The sequence below is a fragment of the Gekko japonicus genome, unplaced genomic scaffold, assembly GCF_001447785.1.
Source record: "Gekko japonicus isolate JY-2015 unplaced genomic scaffold, Gekko_japonicus_V1.1 scaffold137, whole genome shotgun sequence".
Lineage (NCBI taxonomy): Eukaryota > Metazoa > Chordata > Lepidosauria > Squamata > Gekkonidae > Gekko > Gekko japonicus.
The window spans coordinates 1,145,828-1,169,173 of NW_015174276.1; the positions used below are offsets into that span (position 1 = coordinate 1,145,828).

A 23,346-nucleotide genomic window follows, 5' to 3' on the forward strand; every position below is an offset into this window, starting at 1 on the left:
CCTGCAGCTGCGGGGAGCCGGGGAAGGCAGCTTGGACAGGCCGGGGAAGGCACGGGGAGGCATTTAAATGCCTCCCCGATCCTTCCGCCGCCCCCCAGCCTGCCCGCCTCAGATTCGCCAGGGGGGGGGTCGCACTCCAGGCCTTCCCTCTGTAGCCACGCACACAGAGGTTTTGGCTGTAGTGGGCGTGGCCAACTCTGAAGCCAGCCGGAACTCCGTTCCTGTGCGTTCCTGCCCCCAAATAGCACTGCTTTATTATATCTGCCCTCCAAAACTGCTGAGGGAAGAATGTTCAGTCTTGCCAAAGTAGAAGCTCTTCTTCGTTTTGGGACTGTCAATTGATAAAAATATTTTGGCAGTTGCCTCGGGAGGGCAACTTATGGGCACCCAATGAAATTGCTGAGCAGTCAGGTTAGAAAGAGTTTAGGGAGGGGAGGGACCTCGGTGGGGTATAATGTCGTGCAGTCCACCTTCAAAGGCAGCCATTTTCCCCAGGAGAAGTGGAATAAATGTTTTAAATAAAGAAATAAGCTGTTTATGTAGCCTGGAGATCAGTTTGGGATTCCAGGAGATCTCCAGCCCCCACCTGGAGGCTGGCAACCCTAGGCTTGGAGGGAAATATCCTGTCCCTTTTACATCAGTTGGATCTACCGTAATTACCAGGTGATGTTATTTCCTTCCATGCCACGAAAAGATTCAATTGCTCATTTCCACACACATTAAGCCTCTGTTAAAGGAACAAGACATTTTTCTCCAGACAACCTCAGAGACCGCGGGAGGGAGCATCAGCTGTCTGGATGGTTTTCTAGAAGTTTTCCTTAAATCTCCGTAGGGTCTGGAACTAAACAGAAGTCACTGTGGAGAGGAAAAAAACCTTAGCAATAAAGCATACTTAGCATTTATATAGCTCTTTCACCATCCTTCCCACCAATGGTTTTGTTGTAAATCTTGCATATAAATAGGCAGGATGGGTTGTTTAAAATATTTAAAGCCCACACTTCAAGTAAGGACAGCTAGAGAGATTCTTTCCAATTCCCTATAATTAAAACAATAAAACATGCCAGCTACCCAATAACAATTGAGAGGACCAGCAATAGAACAACAGCGAAAGCACAGAGAGACCTGCTACATCAAGGATCAATAATAAAACATTATCATTTTGACAGAGAGCAATGAAGGAGGCAGAACTGACCATCAATGAATGGGGTTGAGAGGGAACTAAACAAAAAAAAGTCAGAGAAATAAGCTATATATTTTCCTGACACCAAAAATTCAACAGATTTCACTTTAGGGTAATGGCTACTGGTGCCAAAACAGAGAAGGACTTGGTGCTGGCATATATAAGAACATAAGAAAAGCCCTGCTGGATCAGACCAATAGTTCATCTAGTCTAGCATCCTGACTCACGCAGGGCATAGAAGTCGATGCCTTCCTCTTATGCTGCCTCTGAATGGGGTGGTTCCCCTCAGTCACCATGGCTAGTAGCCATTGATAGACTTATCCTCCATGAATCTATTTAAATCCCTTTTAAAGCTGTTTATTCCTGCAGCCATCACTATATCCTCTGGCAGTGAATTCCACATTTTAATCCCTCTGTGTGTAAAGTAGTATTTCCTTTTGTCCATCCTGAACCTACTGCCCGTCAGTTTCATGGGATGGCCTCAAGTTCTAGTATTTTGGGAGAGGGAGAAATCCATTTCACTTCCAAAGGTGAGGACTCCTTTAAGGGTTAAGGCCTCTTACATAGAAGTGGTTTAATAAGATAGACAAGGTCAGGATGTCCCTTTTCTTCTGGTGGGGCTTGCACCTTCTACCTGGCAGGGGCGTTTAAACCATCATGACTGGCAGATATTCAATACATGGAGATGTAGAAACAAGGCTTCATCTGTTGAGCTTCTACCTGTCACCCTGGATACAGGAAACACAAGAGCGGCAGGCTTGCTGTTGTTACAGTGCTTAGAAACTATGCCTACTACCCCAACTGAAAACAGGATTTAAAAAAAATGGCTGGACTTCTGTGTCTTTAAAAGTCTATACAAAGGGCAGACATTCAACCTCTATCTGTGGCAAAACAAGGAATTAAAAGAGCTGCAGTATTTAAAACTTGTCTTATCTCCTTGGACTCAAGGCAGCTAACAAAACAAGTTGCACAGATGCAACAGCAACACTACAGTCTATTAACATGATAAAAGCAGCTTACAGATTCAAAATGTAGTGTTCCGGATATGTACAAAGACAGTCATTGCATGCAGAATAGTAGCATATCAGGGAGAAGAGTTCTAACCCAATCTTTTTCCTGACATCCTAGTTTTCTGTGTCAAGGGAAATTGTTTACACAGAGGAGCATAAAATCATTTGAGCTCAGCTGTAGTCAAAACTGGTATGGCCTAGACACTGGTTTACCACATAAATGAGTAGGCCCCTATGGGTGCTTCTATGCCTGTTTGCTTTGAGGTAAGTCCCCTCAGGTTCAGTGGGGCTTATTCCCAAATAGATCAACATAAGAGCAGTTCAACAGTCCCCTTTTCATCTTCTGGTCAAATTCCACCTTCCCTTTTTGGCTATTCCTCCAAATTGCTTAATTATAGTCTTCTCACCTGAAAGGTTACTTTCATTTCTGCTAGACAGCATGACATAATAGCCCAACAAAATCTGTGCTGCTTTCAGGCACCAAAGAAGGAAGATTTTGATTAAGCAGTTATTTTATCCCTGCTCCTTAGTTTGGGATATGATAATAGAAAAAGAGCTGGGTAAAAAAGATGCTGTTGAAAGTGAACAGAATATATTGATAGTGAAAACATACAATGTTACAATGAAATGTACAATAAAGCAATTAGTCTGGGATGCTTTTCCTTCCATTTCTATGCTTTTGCGCCAGTTTTTAATTGCTGCCATCACATCTGGCTGATTTATTTTCTGTCATTTAGATTTTTCCTTTGCTTGTAATTAGAACAAAACAAAAATCTAGCAGCATCATAAAGCCTAACAACGGGTCCGGTCACACGGGCAGGAAAATGTGTGTGGGGGGAGCGTGGCTGTTTCCCCCCGGAGCAAAATAACGCGCAGTTGCGCAATCAGACGTCCGGTCAAGGTCCTGTCGAGGTCCCATGGTTAGGGGGGAGGTGCCGATCACACGACCATCCTGCAGCGCGGCAAAGAAGCAGCGCGGCACAATCACAGCAGCAATGGCTAGGCGCCACTGCTGTGGCAAACGGGGTTGTGTATTTTTTTTAAACCGCAGTGTGCGCATGCACCATTGGGTGCTTGTGCGCATCCCCTGGAGACTTGGGGGGGGAAACCTTTTTGTGACGGGACATGGGCGGGCGCCGGATGCCACAAACTACCACCGGAAACGCGATCAGACGCCCGCCCTTGCCCCGCGGTTTCCGGAAACTAGTACCTCGGAGGTACTCGTTTCTTACAGCGCATCTTCGGCGGGAAGCCTCGGGTTAGCCACGGGAGCTCTACGCTTCCCAGATGTTGCGGTGAGATCGCGCCGGGAAAATCCGCCTATCTTCCGTCTCTGTAGCATAGCTAATGCTCCGTGTGACCGCAGCCAACATATATTTCAGAACAAAGTTTGAGTCCAGTGGTACCATTAAGATCTATGAGGTTTTACTCAAGGTATAAGTTTTCATGTGCATACACACGGTCCACTTTGTCAGAGACATGATGGAAAACTGAACTGGGCAATTTTTTCCATCACATATCTATCTGACAAAGCAAGCTGTGACTCACAAAAGCTCATACTGAAATGAACGTTGTTAAGTCTTTAAAGCTGCCACTGGGTTTTTGTTCACTTTTGCTATAAATACTTACATATACTTTCAAAACATTGTTTTAACGTTTTACCTGTTTTAGATAACTTTTCTGCCTTGGGGGACTCTGTTTGGGTGGAGAGGCAGCACATGAACGTTTTAAATAAATAAATGAACACCAATTAACACGGCTACCCCTTTGGAATAAGTTGAATACACTTGCTGTTTGTTTTGACGGTTAAAAAGCCTCCCAGCAGTCAGTGACAGACAAGAATTCGTTTGACACCGTCTGCGTTAGTGAACCAAAGAATGTGGCTTTTTAAAAAACATAAAAGTTGTTATTTCAAAACATAGCTCGAAAAAAGTAAAGAGGAGCTTCACGCGCCCCTCTAGCGCCTATGAAGGATCCTACAAACTGCAATACAAAACCGGAAGTGTCTAAAACTCTTTGTGCGAATTCTTCCTCCACCTGTAAGTGCAGAGCGCCCAGGATCACCATATCTCTATGGCCGAATGGGAAAGTACGGCAGCAAAGTCGTAGAGTTAGAAAAAGTGACACATATACACACAGATAAGCTTCCGGTAACCAAGTGAAAGCCACCGCCTGCCGCTCTAGGTTCTGCATTTTCTATGATGAAACCCACCATGTCTTTTACTGGAAAAGTAGGGAAGCCGGAACTGCCCATAATATGTCCGTTTCTACCTCGGTGAGGGATACAGGACACCCGGTGCAACCCCTCCGATCTCAACTATTATTTTTGTAAAGCACACAAACTTCCAGTGCAAATGCCCACAGACCTTTCCCCAGAGAAGGCCCAAAGCTACAACAGGCTAATTCCGCAAAGACACCAGACCTATCGGAAGTGACGCAACCATGCAGGCAACGAAATTATTACCAACGAATAAACGTTCCTATATAATTTCTAAGGAATTCTTTAACAAGAGTGTCATTTTGCTTACTTTTCTTTTTTTTAATTTCGAAACTGTAACTGGTTTACAACGGAGGCTCCTGAAAATGCGTACGAGATAGAGAAGACTCAATGGGAGTCCTCACTTCCGGTAATTACCGCTTTCAACGGACTCCATTCCATAGAGAGGTCGAGGGAAAAAGCGACCCCCCCTTTCTCTCAGAAACCCCCCCCCAATGGTGGCTTTCCAAAAAAAAATCACCGGAAGCAGCTGTTACGTGCCGCTCTAGCCTCCCCCTTTCCATGACCCACCTTGCCTCCTCTCCCATTCTGCACGCGGCCCCTCCCTAAGGAAAGAGCGAACCCCCCCTTCCCCCAGAACCCCCCCCCCCAAATGGTGCCTTCAACAACAAAAAAATCACCGGAAGCAGCTGTTACGTGCCGCTCTAGCCTCCCCCTTTCCATGACCCACCTTGCCTCCTCTCCCATTCTGCACGCGGCCCCTCCCTCCCTCTCCCGACGCTAGCCCTAGTCAGCCAATGGCTGCTTCGGAGAGGCCGGCCGGCCCCGCCCAGGCCCTGATCAGCTGATGGCTGGCAATGTCTGTTGACAGGAGTAGCCTCAGCGGCAGGATTCGGGTGTAAGAGGCGGCCGGGGTGGTGGGGGAGGGGAAGGGAGCCTGGCGGGGGAGGAAGAGGTGGAGGCTCCCCCCTCCCTTGTCGGCTCGCCTCAGGCCTGCACGGGGGGGAAGAGGAAGGGGAGCCTGGCCCTGGAATGGGGCGCTGGGCAAGAGCAGCAACAGCTGCCCCAGCCTTGTGACTCTCCAGGCCTTCCGGGGAGGCTGGATGCAAAACAAGGGGGAGGTATTTGGCTGCAGCTTTTTAACACCCCCTCCCCTTCAAAGACATTCTCCCGGCCCAGAGGGGTGTCACCTCAGAGGGAGGGGGGGTTGGAGAAACCGAAAGGGGAACTCCGAGGAGGGGGATGTGTGGGTGGTGATGGAGGGGGAGGGGAGATAGTTTGCAGAAGTTGGAAACCGCAAGGCGGGAGGCGATGCAATCGTGAGCGGTGATTGCATGAGTAGAAGTGTGCAGGGGGAGGAATGCAGGCGGTCGGGCTCTGTGGTTGGCTCTGGCTATTTGTCTATTTGTGTGTGTTTTAATAGGGAGAGAATCCCTCGAGCATGGTGGTGGGCAGAGACGGGAGGAGGCTGCAATAAAAGAAAGCGATAGAGGGTGTGAAGAGAGTGATGAGGATATATATAGAGTTAAATACAACAGGAAGGGAAAGGGAGCCAGAATGGAAGTGCTGTTGCCAAAGCAGGAAGGGAGGAAAGTGGTCTGTTTGGGGTGGGGTCTCTGGCATTGCAGCTGCTTAAGCCCTTCTGTAAGAGCAGGGCCCGAGGGAACTTGGTTAGATTTAATTTCTGAGTGAATGGCTCCAGGACTGTGATGTAAATTACATCCCTCCCAGCCCCCAGTTGTGGGCACTTCTGGGTCCTCACTTCCTTCTCCCGTATTGTTCCCCCCCCCCCAGATGTAAATCCAAATGGAGCAGTTGGGAATCAGAGGCCAGATAGAGCTGCTAAAACAGCAACAGCCTTGGGGGAAGCTGATCCGGTTAGGAGCTGGAGAAGCTGAGCCGCATGTCTTGCTGCTGAAGAAAGAGTGGACGATTGGAAGGAAAAAAGGTGAGGTGGAAAATATTTGAGCAGTCGGTGGTGGGGGGGGAGATATGTAGGCAAAGTTCAGCAGAAGGCGGGGTTTCAGTTGATCCTTTCTCTGCAGTTTTCCACACTAGCAAAGAGTGAGGAAAAGCAAATTCTGTGATTTTTTTTTAGCAATCTGGGATTTCATCTGTTTCTGAGCTTTTGGTGTTCTAATGCCACAGGACAAAGTTGCCTACCTTTTCCATTTCTAACTGAGCACGTGCAACCAACATGCTACTTTCTGTAGTTCGGACAAATTTGTTGCATCTGTTTTCTTTTGTTCCTAGAACTGTTGCATGTATTATTTTCTTTAAAAAGGATGTACATCTCAATATGCAGCCTGTTTTCTCCAAGAATTCTGTATTATCAGAGATTGAGAACATCAGTTACACCTAAATAATTGAAGAACAAGGTTTGAGTCCAGTGGCACCTTTAAGACCAACGGAAGTTTTGTTCAAGGTATAAGCTTTCATGTGCATGCATACTTCTTCAGATAAATGCACACAAAAGCTTATATCTTGAATAAAACTTTGTCGGTCTTAAAGGTGCCACTGGACTCAGACTTGGTTCTGCTACTTCAGACCAAGATGGCTACCCACTTGAATCTACCTAAATATTTGATGCCGATGAGTATGTTGGAACTCCATTTTTTCTGTTTCTTTTAAATGTCAGTATGAGATTTTCAAATATGACTAATTTTTTCCACATCTGTATTTGTTTTTCATACTTGCAAAGTGTACCAGACAAAATAACATAAGTTAAACTCTTGTTTATTTATTTATTTTTATTTACGTTCACATTTATATCCCGCCCATCCCGTAAATGGACTCAAGGCGGGTCACAGCATTTCAATAAATACAATAAAATTTAAAACACATTAAAACATATAAAAGCAGTAGTCATGCTTGCCATAGGGAGAATCCGGCCCATTGATGTAACTACATGTGACCAGTTGTCAGTGGGTGGGAGACCGCAACCTGGGGGGGGGAGAGCATATGTGGACACCTGCTGCTTCAGCCAAAGGCCTGGTGGAACAGCTCCGTCTTGCAGGCCCTGCGGAATTGAATAAGATCCTGCAGGGCCCTGATCTCAATAGGGAACATGTTCCACCAGGTGGGGCCCAGGGCAGAAAACCCTGGCCGAGGGTAGGCGGATGTCCTTTGGGCCAGGGATCACCAGGAGATATTGACTCTCAGAGCGTAACTCATTTATTTACTATATTATTTAGGAGATTTAAGGTTGCCAACTCTAGCCTGGGAGATTGTTGGAGGTCTGGGGATGGTGCCTGTAGAGGGGAGAATTTGGAGAAGGATTTCATCTGGAAGCACCCTCTGAAGGTGCCACTTGCTCCAAGGGAATTAATTGATCCCTGTAATTTGGAGATCAGTTGTAATTCTGAGAGGACCCCAGGCCCTGCCTGGAGGCCTACTTACTCTTCGACTTTCTGTTACTGAAATAGTGTTCGTGGTGGTTTACAACATAAAATGTAAAATTAAAAAAATAAAATAAAATGGTAATCCAAAACTGAGAATTTGACCATGCTTCTATCATTCCACAAACTATGAGATTGCTGAATTACAAGTTATCATAACACTCAGGACAATGGAACCCCCAGGGCTTAACAGAGATATCAGGTTCTTATCTCACTACACATGCTAAGGCACTCAGTTCTCCCATCTGTCTATAACTCTTTTATTATCTATGCTAATTTGGTGCTATTCACAGGTCTTACCAGCTGCTCAGTTACTTATGTGTCTTGCCCTTCCTGGCAACTAACACCCCCTCACCCTCTCTCTACCTATATGTAATGGTTGTGGAGGTCTGTTTCACTGTATCTGAAGAAGTGTGCATGCACACGAAAGCTTATACTCAGAATTAAACTTTGTTGGTTTTAAAAGTGCCACTGGACTCAAACTTTGCTATGTTATCCACAATTATTCAGGAGCCAGTTTTTGTAAAGGTAATTGGACTGTACTGTAACAAAGTTTTTCAAGAGGGTGCCCTCTCTCTACCTATATGTAATGTTTGTGGAGGTCTGTTTCACTGTATCTGAAGAAGTGTGCATGCACACGAAAGCTTATGCTCAGAATTAAACTTTGCTGGTTTAAAAAGTGCCATCCAGAATTATTCAGGAGCCAATTTTTGTAAAGGTAATAGGGCTGTACTGTAACAAAGTTTTTCAAGAGGGTTTTTAAATATATGCAGTGGGATTGTGGACAACAGCATTGTGTATGGTATGTGCTGTCTGTTTGATTTATGTATTATATTGCACTCCTTCGCACTCTCTTTTACTTATGTAACACCATTTTCTCCATTACTTAGCATATTATGTCTAATTAATACTTTTTGCTTGGTTTCAAATCTCAGTAATTTTACTCTGGTTTCATTGCTTGTATCATCCTGTTGATTGCATTGACTTACTCGGTGTCATGTACTTTGGGTCTGTGTGAGAAAGGTGGACTATAAATAAACAAAACAGCAGTAAGAATTAAAACACTAAAATCAGCAAAGAGCATCCAAAGAAAGTACATTCATCAGTGATTATTTAATGATGTGTTCAAGCTGGAATTCATTTTCACTTTTTAAAGAAAACACCATAACATGTAGTTAGATCGTAGCCATCAAATACATGTTGAAATAAAACTTCCACCGTTCCAATACAAAAATGTTGTGGTAGCACACTATCAGGATTGTCCATATGAGGGACTTGTTTTGATCTAGTCTGGCCATGCGTAGTCCTCTGAGGGTATCATTCCCAAAGCACTCTCACCTAGGTTGGATGTAACGCTGGAGAAAGATGCAGGAGAAGAGCACAAGTGCTTTTGTTTTTATACAAAATCAGCTCTTAAATCTATATGTGAATCACACATATCAGGAATGGGCAAGTGGGGAATGTATGACTGTGGGGACTGCTGGTGACACATTAATGCATTTGAAGTCAAGGTCACAGTTTCTGCATGTCCCCTAGTATCCTGAAAAAGACATACCAGGATGTGTTAATGATTTTTTAAAATTAATATCTGTTTAGTTTTACCTCTATTTAAGGTTTATGCCCAATGAGAGTATTGATTCAGTGTGTAGCAGTAGTGAAAATAGCAAACTCTTGGGAGCATTGGTGTGGACTGCTGGTGACACATTAATGCATTTGAAGTCAAGGTCACAGTTTCTGCATGTCCCCTAGTATCCTGAAATCTTTTAAGACGTACCAGGATGTGTTAATGATTTTTTAAAAGTAATATCTGTTTAGGTTTACCTCTGTTTAAGGTTTATGCCCAATGAGAGTATTGATTCAGTGTGTAGCAGTAGTGAAAATAGCAAACTGTCTTTGGTTTGTTACAAAAGGAGCTGAGGATAGAGCATCCAGCACCTTAATGCCCTTATATAGATTTATGGTGCAACCTCAGTTGGAATGCTGTGTAGAGTTATGGTCAAGCATTTTTCAAAAGAGGATATTATTGTCAATACATGAAGCTACCTTATACTGAATGGTCCATCAAAGTCAGCATTGTTTACTCAGTCGGAGAGCAGCTCTCCAGGGTCTCAGGCAGAGGTCTTCCACATCACCATCATCTACTGCCAGATCCATTAACTGGAGATGCTGGGGATCAAACCGTCCACCTTCTGCATGCAAAGCAGATGCTCTACCACTGAGCCACAGCCCCTCCCCATGGAGAAAATGCAAAAAGGAGTGATGAAAAGTATACTAAGGTTGCAGCACTTCCACTGTAAGGAAAGTTTGAGGGGGGGAAATCAACTAAGGAGTATACAATAGAGGTTCATAGAATTATGATTGGCGTGGAGTAAATGGATACATTTTCACTTCCCAAAATATTAGAACTTAGCAGTATCCAGTGAAATTGATGGGAAGTATTCAGGAGAGACAAAAGAAAACACTTCTTCATACAATGCATAATTAACTTGTGGAACTCACTGCTACAAGATGCAGCCCTGCCCTTTAGCTTAGATGGCTTTAAACGGGGATTAGGTAAATTCATGGAGGTTAAGGTCCATCAGTGACTACTAGCCAAACGTAGAACTATATCAGATATGACAACGTTGGTTAGTAAAAACTGCATTTGGAAACAAAGACATCAGACGCATTATACAAACAGGTAGGAGGGAAAGGCAACTTAACAGAAGCGTATTAAGCTGAGAACAGTTTTAGGTGGGTAGCCATGTTGGTCTGAAGCAACAGAACAAAGGTTGAGTCCGGTGGCACTTTTAAGACCATTATATTGTTGTACTATATTTATATTGTTGGAACCTGCCCTGAGCCAGTTAAGGGGAGGGCGGTCTACAAATCCAAAAAATAAATAATAAATAAAAACTAAGTTTAATTCAGGGTATAAGCTTTCATGTGCATGCCCACTTCATCAGTGTCAGTACTGAATATATATTGTATTAGGATTTTAGTATCTATTGTTATATGGAGCTGCGGTGGCTCAAGTGGTTAAGACGCTGAACTGCAGGCTGTGGAAGGTCAGTAGTTCAGCAGTTCAAGACCCGAGTGGGCTGCATGACGGAGTGAGCTCCCGTCTCTAGTTCCAGCTCCTGCCAACCTAGCAGTTCGAAAGCAAGAAATTGCAAGTAGATAAATAGGTACCACTTCGGTGGGAAGGTAACAGCGTTCCGTGCGCCTTGGTGTCTAGTCATGCCAGCCACATTACCATGGAGACGTCTTCGGACAGCGCTGGCTCTTCAGCTTTGAAACGGAGATGAGCACCGCAACCCTAGAGTCAGACAACTGGCTTTCGAGCAAGGGAACCTTTACCTTTACCTATCTATTGTAATATTTTTGTTTATCTGTCTTTTTGAGTTATTTCATGTTCCATTGAGCTTCTTGATTTTGTAACATGTAAACTGTTGAATTTTTAATAAAGCAAATTAAAAAAAAACAATCAGTGTCAATAGAAAAAGAGAGATTTGCTCTGTCCAAATCTTGAGGTCACCCAGTAAAACTGATAGCAGGTTCATTTGGACCTCCTCTTGCTTTCAAAATAATATACAGAAGATGATTGATCAGGACCAGGTCCATTGCTAGTGATCTCCAGCACCAACTTACCTGGCTTCTCAGGACGACCCTGTATTTCTACCTCTCCACCCTCAGCATCCCCAACAACCACCCTATGACAGAGATTAGGCTGAAAGAATGACTGAGGTCACTCCAGCGATCTTCACTGCTGTTTTATTTTTGTCAAATAAAAGGCTTTGGTCTGATCCCACAAGGTACAGTTCCTACCTTCTTAGATCCTCACAGCTCCTCCTTGGTCTTCTCCTGCATTCCATGTCCTGCATCTTGGATGGGCAGCTGTCTCTTGGTTTTTGTTGGATTGTTAGAGGCATCTTGCCAGATACTCTTTAGATGTGGCAAGTGTAAAAAAAAAAAACCATCAAGATAGTTATGCATGTATGTTGACATTTATGTTTGTTTCATAGGTTGTGACTTATCCTTTCCTGGCAACAAACTGGTGTCCGGGGATCACTGCAAAATAACTGTGGATGAAGAATCTGGCCAAGTGTTACTGGAGGATACCAGGTCGGCTTTGCTTGAACTCTTCCTGCTTTCTCTGTTGTGTTTTGTTGGAGAAAATGCCTTGGTTAGTGTTCACAATATGGAGGTCCTTTTAGTAGTTGGGCTCCAGGGTGTTTTTCTCTCTCTTGGGCCACGTTGCATACCAAGAGCAGATTTGTTGCCCTAGTTTCCCCTTTGGAAGCCTGGGAACTGTAGTTCTGTGAGGGCCTTCCTGCAAATGATTCTTTAAATCCTTTCACTGGTGCAATTCGCAGGCTAGGTCAGTGGGGAAACTACAACAGCTGTACTGTCCTTTGGATGCCAGTGGTTGGGGGCCTTTGGGGGGCACTTCTTAGTATTCCCCTTTGTGTCTGTCACTTCCTGTATTTAAGTTGTTCCAGTTCACACACCAGGGCTTTGCACATATGTAGTCCTTGTTGGGAAGGCTTTGGCTTCCTTATCTCTCTTTTTTAAAATAGTTTTCTGCAAACCTGGGAAGTGTGCAGAATCCATTCTTGTCTGTAGGTGACCCCGTTTTATCATTCTAGTTGTTTGCACAACGGTACCAATTTTGCTGTTAAATGGTGCTCTAGATTTGCCAGAACACAGGTGGGTATACATCAAAGAATTGCTTTGAAAATGGCTACAACTATGCAAAAATATTTATAAGAGTAATATATCAAATCGTCGCATATAATCCACAATATCACATTATGAAGCATGTACATCCACTGCTAACCAAACAACAGATAACACAGTCTCTAATTGTTGGTAACACTAATAAAAATCCCCAGGGTTATATCCGTCGAGACATCTTCAAAGCCTGTTCTCTGCACACAGATGTATGTCAGCTGAGATGATTCTATTTAAGCTTGTTGGGATTTTTTAAATATCTGCTGAAACAGTCCTCTTTATCGGCTGAGACAGTTCTCTACAGGTTCCCGGTGATCTTTAATCCTGTTTCTGAATTCCTCTCGTCAGAAAACTTGTCTTCAAAAATGTTCAAAAATATTAAATCGAAAGGTTTAGGCACCACAATATAACATGGAGTTCTCTCTTCGAAAAGTAAAACTGGCCACCTTCAATTTGATATATTCTTCTTATATTTTCACATAGTTGTAGCCGTTTTCAGAGTGATTCTTTGTTGTATACTGCTACGCTGTGAATCCTTGTTGTTAAACCAACCCCTGGTGGGGCCTGGCGATCTCCCAGAATTACAACTGATCTCCAGACAGTATTTCAGTTCCCCTGGAGTAAGTGGCTGCTTTGGGGGGAGGGGTGGACTCTCTGACAGTATACCCTGCTGAGTTCGCTCTCCTGCCCACCCTCCACCAGATCCGTCCCTCTAGAATTTTTCCAAACCAGAGCTAGTAACCCTAGGGTACATACTGGTGGCCCACAAGGGAACATGAGAAGGGGAAACAGCTTGGATGTTTAACCCCCCCAAAAAAACCTCCCCCTCCCAGAATTTTACACACCCATGGATGGCATTGCAGCTGGCTACCACCCCACTCTTGCCCCTTTAATTATCAGCTTCTTTCAACATCCTATGCTCTTCAAGCAGGCCATTTTGGTTTTGCTTACCTTTGTTCTCTCAGTTAACTTGCACAGTCACTTTTTCTGGAGCTTTTCTCCCACCCCCCAAATCTGTGAGTTGCCTGCTATTGATGCTGCCATGATTGACATGTGAGTTGGACAATCTGTTACTAGAGACTGTAATGATAAAGAATGGAGCAGCTAGTCCTGGGAATAGGCCGATCTGTTCCAGCATCAAATATAGCCAGACAAATGTCTGTTGATGTAAACTATCTATCTCTTGCTTTTGGTGAAGCCCAAGGTGATTAACAGTGTGTCTTTTTAAAACCATCGCTATGGTGAAAGTGATTTTTTAAATGTATGCAGTAAAAAGAAGGGAGCCCTTAAAATTGGAAAGCTAATGGAGCATGAGAGCAACGTGAGATGGCTATTCTTAGCTGTGAGTTTACAGAGTGTTTTCGCTTTCACCGTTTCTCTCAGTGGCTGGGGAATTCCAACTTAACAGTGCTCTTGTTATGACTGGTATTTTTAGCTGTGGTTGAAAACTTGACTTGCAGTCTTAGAATTTTAAAAGCAGGGGCAATTAACCCCGCCCATGAAGCGGAATCCTTTACAGGGGTGTTGAACTCATTTGTTCCTAAGGCCGGATCTGATATAAATGTCACTTTGTCAGGCCAGGCCGTGTGTGCCGTAAAACATAATGCCAGGTACAGGAGATATAAACTTTACAAAGGACACAAGGAAACCCAAGTAACAATATTATTTTTTGCTCAAAATACAAACACGCTTAAAACATTCACACAGTATTTCCTTACCATATCTCCCTGATGCCTGCCCTCCCACTTCCACCGGCCATTACTCATTAGCACTGGCTGCTCCCTCTTAAGCTGCGGAGTCCTTTGAGCAAACATTCTACTTTGTGAGCTACTGGCGTTAAAGTTTTGAGCGAGCAATTTGGCTACTGCATTAATTAGTTAGCTCTGGAGCCCTCCTTCCTGAGCTAAGACAAAAATGTGTGAGCCAGAAGCTAAAAAACTATGAGCTAGCTGACAGTAACTCAGCTTAGAGGGAACGACCATATGCAGGGACATAATGCATAGCATCTGTCATCTGGCAATAAAGGCAATGACCAGTTGCTCGCAGGGCGGATAAGAGCCCTGGACAAGCCAGTTCTGGCCCACAGGCCATATGTTTGACACCCCTTCTTTTAAACTTTGTTTTGTCTGTGCAGGAGTTCTAGTATTATACCACTGTAACTTCAGTATAATGGGGTTTGGACATTTCTAGCAGCTATCCTGACTGGAAGGCAAAGCAGCATTATGTCATCTGTGTAGGGGGACTTTACTCTCTGACTAGCAAAGGGTCCTTAAAAGAAAAGGCATGTCTCAGGAAACAACTGTAAACAGAGAAGGGACTGAAATGCATTGTGGCACATAGAGCTATCAGTGGTGTCTTCCACACAGAGACAATTTTTCATGTAGCTCTCTCTAATGATGCAGAGGCATCTGCAGTGGCAACAAAGCATGTGCATGGAGGTTTCTCCTGAACTTTTTCCTTGCCTTGGCCCTTGATATCTACCGTTCTTACCCTCCCCATGCTACCAGAAAACTTTTCAGACTTAAAAAATCAAATAGTTGTATCATTATAGCTTTATAAAATGACATACTACTACTAGTTCCTAGCTTTTATTTTTAAAAGTACCTTTCTAACCTTTTTGTTGCAGAGCTATAAGGAGAAATGTGCCAGAACCTGACCCCTTAAAACTCTACAATGAAAAGGGCTAGAGAGTTGTTGTTGTTTCTTTAAGCTAGTAATTGGTACTAGAGATTCCAATAAATTGTTGTTAACAGAACACTATAGCAACATAGTTATTATTGATCTTACCTCTGATGGGTAGGGGGGGAAACAAGGAAAACGGTGTTGATGTGGGTGGGTTCCAAAGGTGTTTTGACTGCCGATTTTCTAAAAAGATGGCATCAAGGCGGGGGAAACCATGGAAATAGGATAGCAGAATGAATAGAATATGACATCACATGAATGTTCTGAAAAAAAGTGCTGCTGTAAAGAAGCCGAGGTAGAGCAAAGCATCCATGTGGAAACAGTCAGTGACTATTCTCCATGGATTACTCTAATTTCCTTTTCAAGCCATCCAAGCTAGTGGCCATCACTGAAGTAAGCTAGCTGGGACTGAAGGAATTGAGGTGTGTTTTTTAATTATTTATTTATTTTATTGCATTTATACCCCGCCCTCCCCGCGAACGGAGAAAAAGAAGTTGATAGGTATGAAAGCATCAGATGGCTTGTGGGATCATGAGAATCCATCTTACCCCTCATAAAGGCCTATTGTATTTATGGTTCATGACCAGTAGACCGTATTAACAGTGATGGCTAAATAGAACCTCCTTGGTCAGAAGCAGCGTATCTCTGAATATCAGTGCTAAGTGCCTTAAGTGGGAGGTTAGTTTTTTTAAAAAAAAAATTATTAGATTTTAAAATTTTGAATTTTTACAATTATAACAAACTTCCAAGTAGATACAGTTCGTTTTGTACAAAATAATAACAGAGTTGCAAAATATCAAGTCGGAGGTTAGTTGACCTGCTAGTGGGCTTTCCCGGGAGGGTTAGAAGTGGAACTGTCTGGCTATTGTAGGAAACTGGATGCTGTACTAGATGGATCTGTGATTTGAGTCATCAGCATCCTAATAATATGGTGTGCCCAGATGGTCTCCCATCCAGGCACTGAACAGACGTAGCTTCAGCACAGTTGCTGCATTATGCCATACCGTTCTAAATGCAGCTTCTTTGAGGTTAATCTCCCTTTTTTAAAAAAAACACAAGTGATATTAATTATGCATCTTCTGTGCCATTTTGTGGCGGCTCTTCATGTATGAGTGTTCAAGAGATTGCCATCCAGACTTTCCTTTGGAGAGGTGTGTGTGTGTGAGACTGCCATTGAGTCGCTTCCGGCTTATGGCGACCCTATGAGTTACTGTCCTCCAAATATGTCCTGTCGTTAACAGCCTTGCTCAGGTCTTGCAAACGGAGTGCCTTTGTGGCTTCCTTGATTGAGTCAGCCCATCTCCTGCTGGGTCTTCCTCTTTTCCTGCTGCCTTCGACTTTTCCTAGGATGATTGTCTTTTCCGGTGACTCTTTGTCTTCCCATGATGTGACCAAAGCACGGATAGCCTCAGTTTAGTCGTTTTAGTTTCTAGGGAGAGTTCAGGCTTGATTTAATCTAGAAGCCGCTTGTTTGTCTTTTTGGCGGTCCGCAGCATCCGTAAAGCCAGATTTCTATCCACCAGGTGGCAGCAGTGGCTTTCCTTTGTTTGTTTTAGGGACTGAAGCAACATTTCGTGGTCAGGCTTTCTGGGTGCTTAGTAGTTCAAGTGCTAGTAAGTGCAGGTATGCATGCCTGTTCGTCGACAGGTCAGATATGGTGAAATGTCCTGTAGTAATGAGGTGATAACAGCAATTCTAGGAGGTAAAGCGGGGAGGTGTCACGGTTTGTTCTATGGTAAAATGAGCCTGAGTCATAGCCCTTAAATGGCACCCGAGGAGACCACCCTCTCTGCTTCCAAAGTTTGTTGTATCTTTTAACTGTCACGTGTTCTTGTCTCTTTTATCATTTCCTTCCTCCTCCTCTTCCTCCATTAATCATGAAGATGTCTTTTTTTAAAAAAATTCCTCTCTCTACCATTTACAGCACAAATGGAACAGTGATTAACAAACAGAAGGTGGTGAAGAAGCAGAGCTGTCTTCTACAGAACGGAGATGTGATCTATGTTGTTTACAGGAAAAATGAGCCAGAAAACAGTAAGGGGATGCTGCTGCTGCTTAACAAGGTCTTGAGTGTGGGGTGGGGAGTGTTGATGGCTTCTTCTAGAAGAAAATGGAAGGACACCGAACCTTACTTGGAGCGTACCTGAAACAGGACGCACCTGTTTGTTCTCACTGGACTCCTGAGGCCTAGAAGGAACAGGAGATGCAGGACTATGTGAACTCACAGAGGGGAGACCCCTGGCCTAAAAGCAGAGGGCAGTTTCTGCAGACTCCAGCCTTGACCATGGACATAAGGGGAGCGCACAGAATTGTACTAATCCAGGGAAGCAAGGAAATGTGATGGTGTTCTCCAAGCAGTCCAGCTTTGCCAGGGACATTCCCTATTTACAGGAACCTCTACCTGATAATAAGCTTTTTTTTTAAGGTGTTAGGGAGGTGAACACTCCTTTTGGGGAGGGATAATCACGACTGTGGAAGCAAGCTCTCTTCCATTGGAACTCATTCATGGAGACTGTGCACATATGGTTTTCCCCATGCAATCGGGACACCCATTATTTCAAGATTCCCGATTATGTGGATTCTCTAGTGTGCATACATACTTGTGACTGCAAGTTTTTTTGCACGTGATCCCATAACACGTGTAGATCAGTGGAAAGGGATTGACTGATTTGATCTTGCTTCTGCCCTCCCCCTTACTGCATCTCACATGAAGCTGCCTTATACTGAATCAGACCCTTGGTCCGTCAAGGCCAGTATTGTCTACTCAGACTGGCAGTGTCTCTCCAGGGTCTCAGGCGGAGGTCTTTCACATCGCCTACCGCCTGATCCCCTCTGCTGGAGATGCCAGGATTGAACCTAGGACCTTCTGCATGCCAAGCAGATGCTCTACCACTGGGCCACAGCCACACACGTCTCAAAAAGGAGCTATCGTTTAGGGGGCTGATTGCACACACCCATAACTGCCAATCCTGGTTCAGTCTGTGGCAGCTCCTGCTAAAGGTTCTTGGGTGGGTCGATGTTAGGAAGACCTATCTATGCCCGGGATCTTGGAAAGCTGTTGGTCAGAATAGACAATATTGTCCTAGTGTTGTTCGTAGACAGCCTAACATTTGGGGAAGGGGATGTAGCTCAGTGGCAGAGCATCCGCTCAACATGCAGAAGTCCCCAACTAAAAGGTTCAGGTGACAGGTGATGTGGAAGACCTCTGCTGAGACCCTGGAGAGCCATGGCCAGTCTGAGTGGATGATCCTGACTATGATGGAACAAGGGTCTGATTCAATAGAAGGCAGCTTCATGTTTGTCTATACAAAAGGAGTTGGCATTTCTCCTGGTAAATGTTGCCCACGGACAGCCAACCAGTTTCAGCTGTCTTATCTCCTTTCAGACGTTGCTTATCTCTACAAATCCTTGAGCCCAGAAGAGGACCCAGCTAATGAGCCAGTAGGTGAGTAAATCTACTGCTTCAAGTCCGGCGGTGATGGGGGGGAGAGATCAGCGGTTCGGATTAGCTTCATCCCTTTCAAGGCTGCTGGGCTTTGCAGAATCCTGATTCCTCAAAGCCTTGATCTGTGACAGTAGCTTGCCACACAGCAGAGGGTCTTTACATCCTTTCCCCCCAGAAGCCAACATTGAAAGCACGTGCCATGCGACCAAAGATACCTCAAATACCGGACAAAGCAATGATGGGACCTCAACGGCGTCGCCACCGTCAGCTACTCAGCCGCGCTATGATGAACCACAGCCATCCACTTCGACATCCAACCTCTTTAACTCTGCTTCTACCTCACCCTCTGAGTTCGTGTCTGCTGAGCAGGATAATCCCTCAACATCTGGTATATGTCTAATCCGCTGGGCCCTAAAGTTTCGTGATCATTAGCTGGCAGGGTTGTGGCTCGGCGGAGCATCTGCTTTGCATGCAGAAGGTCCCAGGTTCAATACCTGGCATAGTCAACTAAAAGGATCAAGAGTGGAAGACTCCAGTCTGAGACACTGGGGAGCTGCTGCCAGTCTGAGTAGACAATACTGACCTTAAGGTCTGACAGTATAAAGCAGCTTTATGTGTTCACTTGGCAGTCATAGAATTATAGAATCATAGAGTTGGAAGGGACCTCCAGGGTCATCTAGTCCAACCCCCTGCACAATGCAGGAAATTCATAAATACCCCCACACACATCCCCAGTGACGGCTGTTCTATGCCCAGAAGGTGACAAAAAACCTCCAGGATCCCCGGCCAAACTGGCCTGGAGGAAAATTGCTTCCTGACCCCAAGGTGGCAATGAGCATTTCTCTGGGCATGTAAGAAAGGGCCACAAGAACTGTGCACTGATGCAACCCTTCCTGCCCTCCTTCTCATGATCTGCCTAAGTTCACAGAATCAGATGGCCATCTAGCCTCTGTTTGGAAACCTCCAAACCAGGAGAGCCCACCACTGCCCGAGGAAGCCTGTTCCACTGAGGAACTGCTCTGTCTGTTTAGGAGTAAGTCACCTTGCTCCTAAAGCTCCTTGCTCCTAAAGTAAGGGCCTTGACTCATACTAAGGGGAGGATGATTTTTTCAGGTTCCCTTTTCACCCCAAATAGTAGGGCCTCTGTGGTTTTGGACAATCCCAGCCATCTCTTTCAGGCTAGAGGAGCATTAAAGAACAACGACTTGCGACTTAGTTTAGTTTTCCATACCGTGAAACTCTGCGTTGTCGCCCTCACGTTTCTCTTTTTTTGCAGGGTCTTGTGTCTTCGCTCCCGCACCTGTGTTGCCTGCCCTAGAACAGTGTTGTCCAAAAGAATCTCTTGTGCACAAGCAGCCAAATGTAAATGCTGAACCCTCTGATGTTCCTTCAGAGGTGAAACAGCAAATAGCATTGCCGATGCCTGAGCTTAAAAGCAGGGATGAAGAGGAAGTCTCCGAGCCTGCTAGGAAGAAAGTAAAAGGAGGTTAGTAAAGAAAGATTTGGGGCTGGAGAACTGTAGCCAAAGATTTGTCTTATTATCTTTCTCGGTCAGCATCTCCTCTTACCAGCATCACAAAGCTCTCCTTAACCTTCAGCCCCAGATCATTTATTTACTCTGAAATAGTTCCTGCTTCTGTGGTCCATCAGCTTCCCTGTCCCTGGGTCCTATGAAAGTCTCCCTCCCTTTTTCTCTTGCCCCTTTGTCCTCACCCCTGGTATCCTACCACCCACTGTGTCCTCACCCCTGGTATCTTACCTCCCACTTTGTCCTCGCCCCTGGTATCTTAACTCCCAAGCTTCACAGTGCCCTGGTATCCTGCCTTCCAGGCTTCAGTTTCCTTGGCCCCAGACAGAGCAATTGGTTTTCTTGAGATTCCCCAGTCCCCCCACGCTAACATGTGAACGCGCTCTGACATTTGCAGACATTTATTTATTTTAATTTATTTTATTCAACTTATACCCCGCCCTCCCCGCAACGCGGGCTCAGGGCAGCTTACAAAGGGGCATACGCCAGTATAAAACATTTAAAATCATTTAAAATCGTTACAATACATCTAACATTATAACCAATTGTTAACATATTTTATTTTATTTTATTCAGTGGAAGAGCTTAAGTAGTCGGTGGCCAGTTTCTAGCCTACCATGTAAGATCATCTACCCTTTAGTATTCTACTTTTAATTTCCTGTGGTCTTGTGATGTGTAGAACTAGAGGCGACCTCTAGGCCATGTAGTCCCGACAGAGCACTTGGCTAAAAGGAGAAGTGGCCATGAAGTATGCTCCCTTTCCAGTCTGCGTGGCTGTGGTTGCATGACATGAGCATGCAAGATACAGAATTTGGTTCTCAACAGAATCCCGATGATTAAAGTTGGAAATAGTAACAGAAGACGTTTCTAGTCAAAGTCTGCCGGAGAGACTCTTTAAAAACACACAGGCATGTTTTGTGAGGACTGGATAGAGAGGCGGCTGATTACAGGAGGTATCTGCAGTGTTGTACAGTGCACAGTGCCCTGCTGTTATCCACACTGCCTTCCAGTGGTCTGTTCCTCTCCCGGCTCCCATCAGATGACCATTTCTGGCTCTGTGTAACTGCCGCTTCTGACATGGTTGCTCATTGGGGGTTGAATTGATCCCACCCGCCTACCCCCCCCCTTGAAAGTCTGAGGCCTTAAGGGAGTGCCGTGTGAGAGATCCTCTCGCAGTCTCCATTCCACACAAGGTTGAGACCAACAGTGAACCTCTTGGCAGTCAAGCCCTAATGTGCTAGAGTTTCATTATGCCTTTGTGTGGGGGCAGCTTTTCTAATGCTACAATTGTGACATACGTCCTTCCCCTGTAGACGGTGATGCCACCTCGTACCTCCAGGTGAGTCTCCCCGATCGACGTGCAATTAAAACTGGCCCCGAGGACCCAAAGTCAGCCAACGTGAAGCCGGACAAAATGGAAGAAACGCTCACCTGCATCATCTGCCAGGAACTGCTGCATGACTGCGTCAGGTGAGGAAGGCTAGAGACTGGCCTGGGGGGCCAAATCTTGTACAGCGGTGGTGGGATTTGGGATGCCGGCCAAATTCTAAGCAAAGCGGGAGCGGGAGGGCAGAGAGACAGGAACCAGCGACTACTTTATTTTTCTCTCTACCTGGAAAGTGGCAGCTCTTATGTTGCTGTCACTACAACCAGAAGTAACTCCCACCAAGAGAAAGCTAGTTGGGGAGAAGGGGGGTGATCCATGGGCTGGGGAAGGGTCCAGTATTGATCCCAAGGCATTGTGAAGCCCACGCAGACCCCTGTTTTATAGACATCTGGCACTATATATTGGAGTTGGGGGTTTAAACAATGGGACCAGGTAGACTTGGGCCAGGCCGACCAGCGGGTCCCCCTCGGCTGACAATATAAATAAAACATTATAAAATACAATAAAAAATTGTATACACGGAACTTAATTTCAGCCACTTGAGGAGTTGGTGCGATTCATCCAGGGACCACTGGCAAACATTCAGCTGGGAAATACCGTGGACCTTTTCTTTCTATTTAGCATGCACGTGGAAACGCTCCATTCAGAAACTATTCTCCCTTTAGTGTCCTTGGTGTGCAGGAAGAGTCCGCAGCAAATGTGGCTGGTTCCAACCAGTTTGAGATTTAGGGGGGTTTTTTTGGCCTTCTTTGCCCCCCGTATGAATGCTGGATAACAATGCTTTAGCAGCGGCCACAACCAACAGATTCCCCTTGTCAAAGCCTAGACCTTAGACCTAGCACACCTAAGCCTCTTTAGTCTGTACAACCTGACCCTCAAATCTTTTTAGCTGTCCTGTTTCCTTCCCGTTGCAGCTCTTCCGGCCTCTGGGCCCGATGTGTCATTTGAGCCCTGTCTTACCTTGGCTCCTCCTTTCTTCAGCCCCACCTTTCTGTCACCAGTTGTTGTTCTGGATTCCTGCCTTTCAGCACCCACTGCCTTCTCGGTCCCCCTGCTTTTAGCCGTCCTGCTTGGCACTCCCCTCTTCCCCCCCTCTGGGTGGTTGCTTCAGAGCCTCAATGTTGCTTTCGTTTCCCCGAGCAACTGAGCATTCTGAGCCAGCATTCCACTTCAGCCAATCAGTGCCGGAGGCTTCATAAGCACCATCGAACGTAGAGCACCAGTGTGATGTAGAACTTAGAGTGTAGGGCTAGGAGCTGGGGGACCCAGGTTCAAATCTTCACTCAGCCATGACGTTCGCTGGCTGATCTCAGGCCATTCGCTCACTCTTTCTGCCTAATTTACCTCACAGGGATTTTTGTGTGGGTACAACGGAGGGAGCCCTGATCTGGATAGCCCAGGCTAGCCCAGTCTCATCAGATCTTGGAAGCTAGGCAGGGTCGGCCCTGGTTAGTATTTGGACAGGAAACCACCAAGGAAGTCCAGGGTTGCTCTGCAGAGGAAGGCGATGGCCAACCACCTCTGGACATCTCTTGCTTTGAAAACCCCACGAGGTCGCCATAAGTCAACTGACTCGACAGCAAAAAAAAAAAAGTAGGAAGAGAGAACTTTAATATGATGCTCCTCCCTGGAGGAAAGGTGGAATAAATGTGATTAATAAATAACCTCTTTAGGTCACAGGCTCAGAAAGGCTATAGCAAGAAAAACAAGCTGGAGTTTCCCATGCAAATTAGGGGGGGGGCGGTTTTAATTTGAATGGAACTTGTTGCAGCCTCATTTATAGAT

The 23,346-nt window shown here is 45.2% G+C and overlaps 1 protein-coding gene across 1 annotated transcript in view; it reads left to right on the forward strand.

The window, feature by feature from the left end:
* Window positions 1-5,467: 5,467 nt before the first annotated feature.
* Window positions 5,468-23,346, forward strand: part of CHFR (checkpoint with forkhead and ring finger domains, E3 ubiquitin protein ligase) — a 37,339-nt gene continuing 19,460 nt past the window's right edge. The window contains exons 1-8 of the mRNA XM_015423784.1: window positions 5,468-5,529; window positions 6,203-6,356; window positions 11,811-11,910; window positions 17,126-17,235; window positions 18,587-18,646; window positions 18,822-19,034; window positions 19,923-20,132; window positions 21,488-21,644. Coding sequence (XP_015279270.1) covers window positions 6,215-6,356; window positions 11,811-11,910; window positions 17,126-17,235; window positions 18,587-18,646; window positions 18,822-19,034; window positions 19,923-20,132; window positions 21,488-21,644 — 992 coding nt within the window. The 5' untranslated portion in view covers window positions 5,468-5,529; window positions 6,203-6,214. The remainder of the gene's footprint in view (window positions 5,530-6,202; window positions 6,357-11,810; window positions 11,911-17,125; window positions 17,236-18,586; window positions 18,647-18,821; window positions 19,035-19,922; window positions 20,133-21,487; window positions 21,645-23,346) is intronic.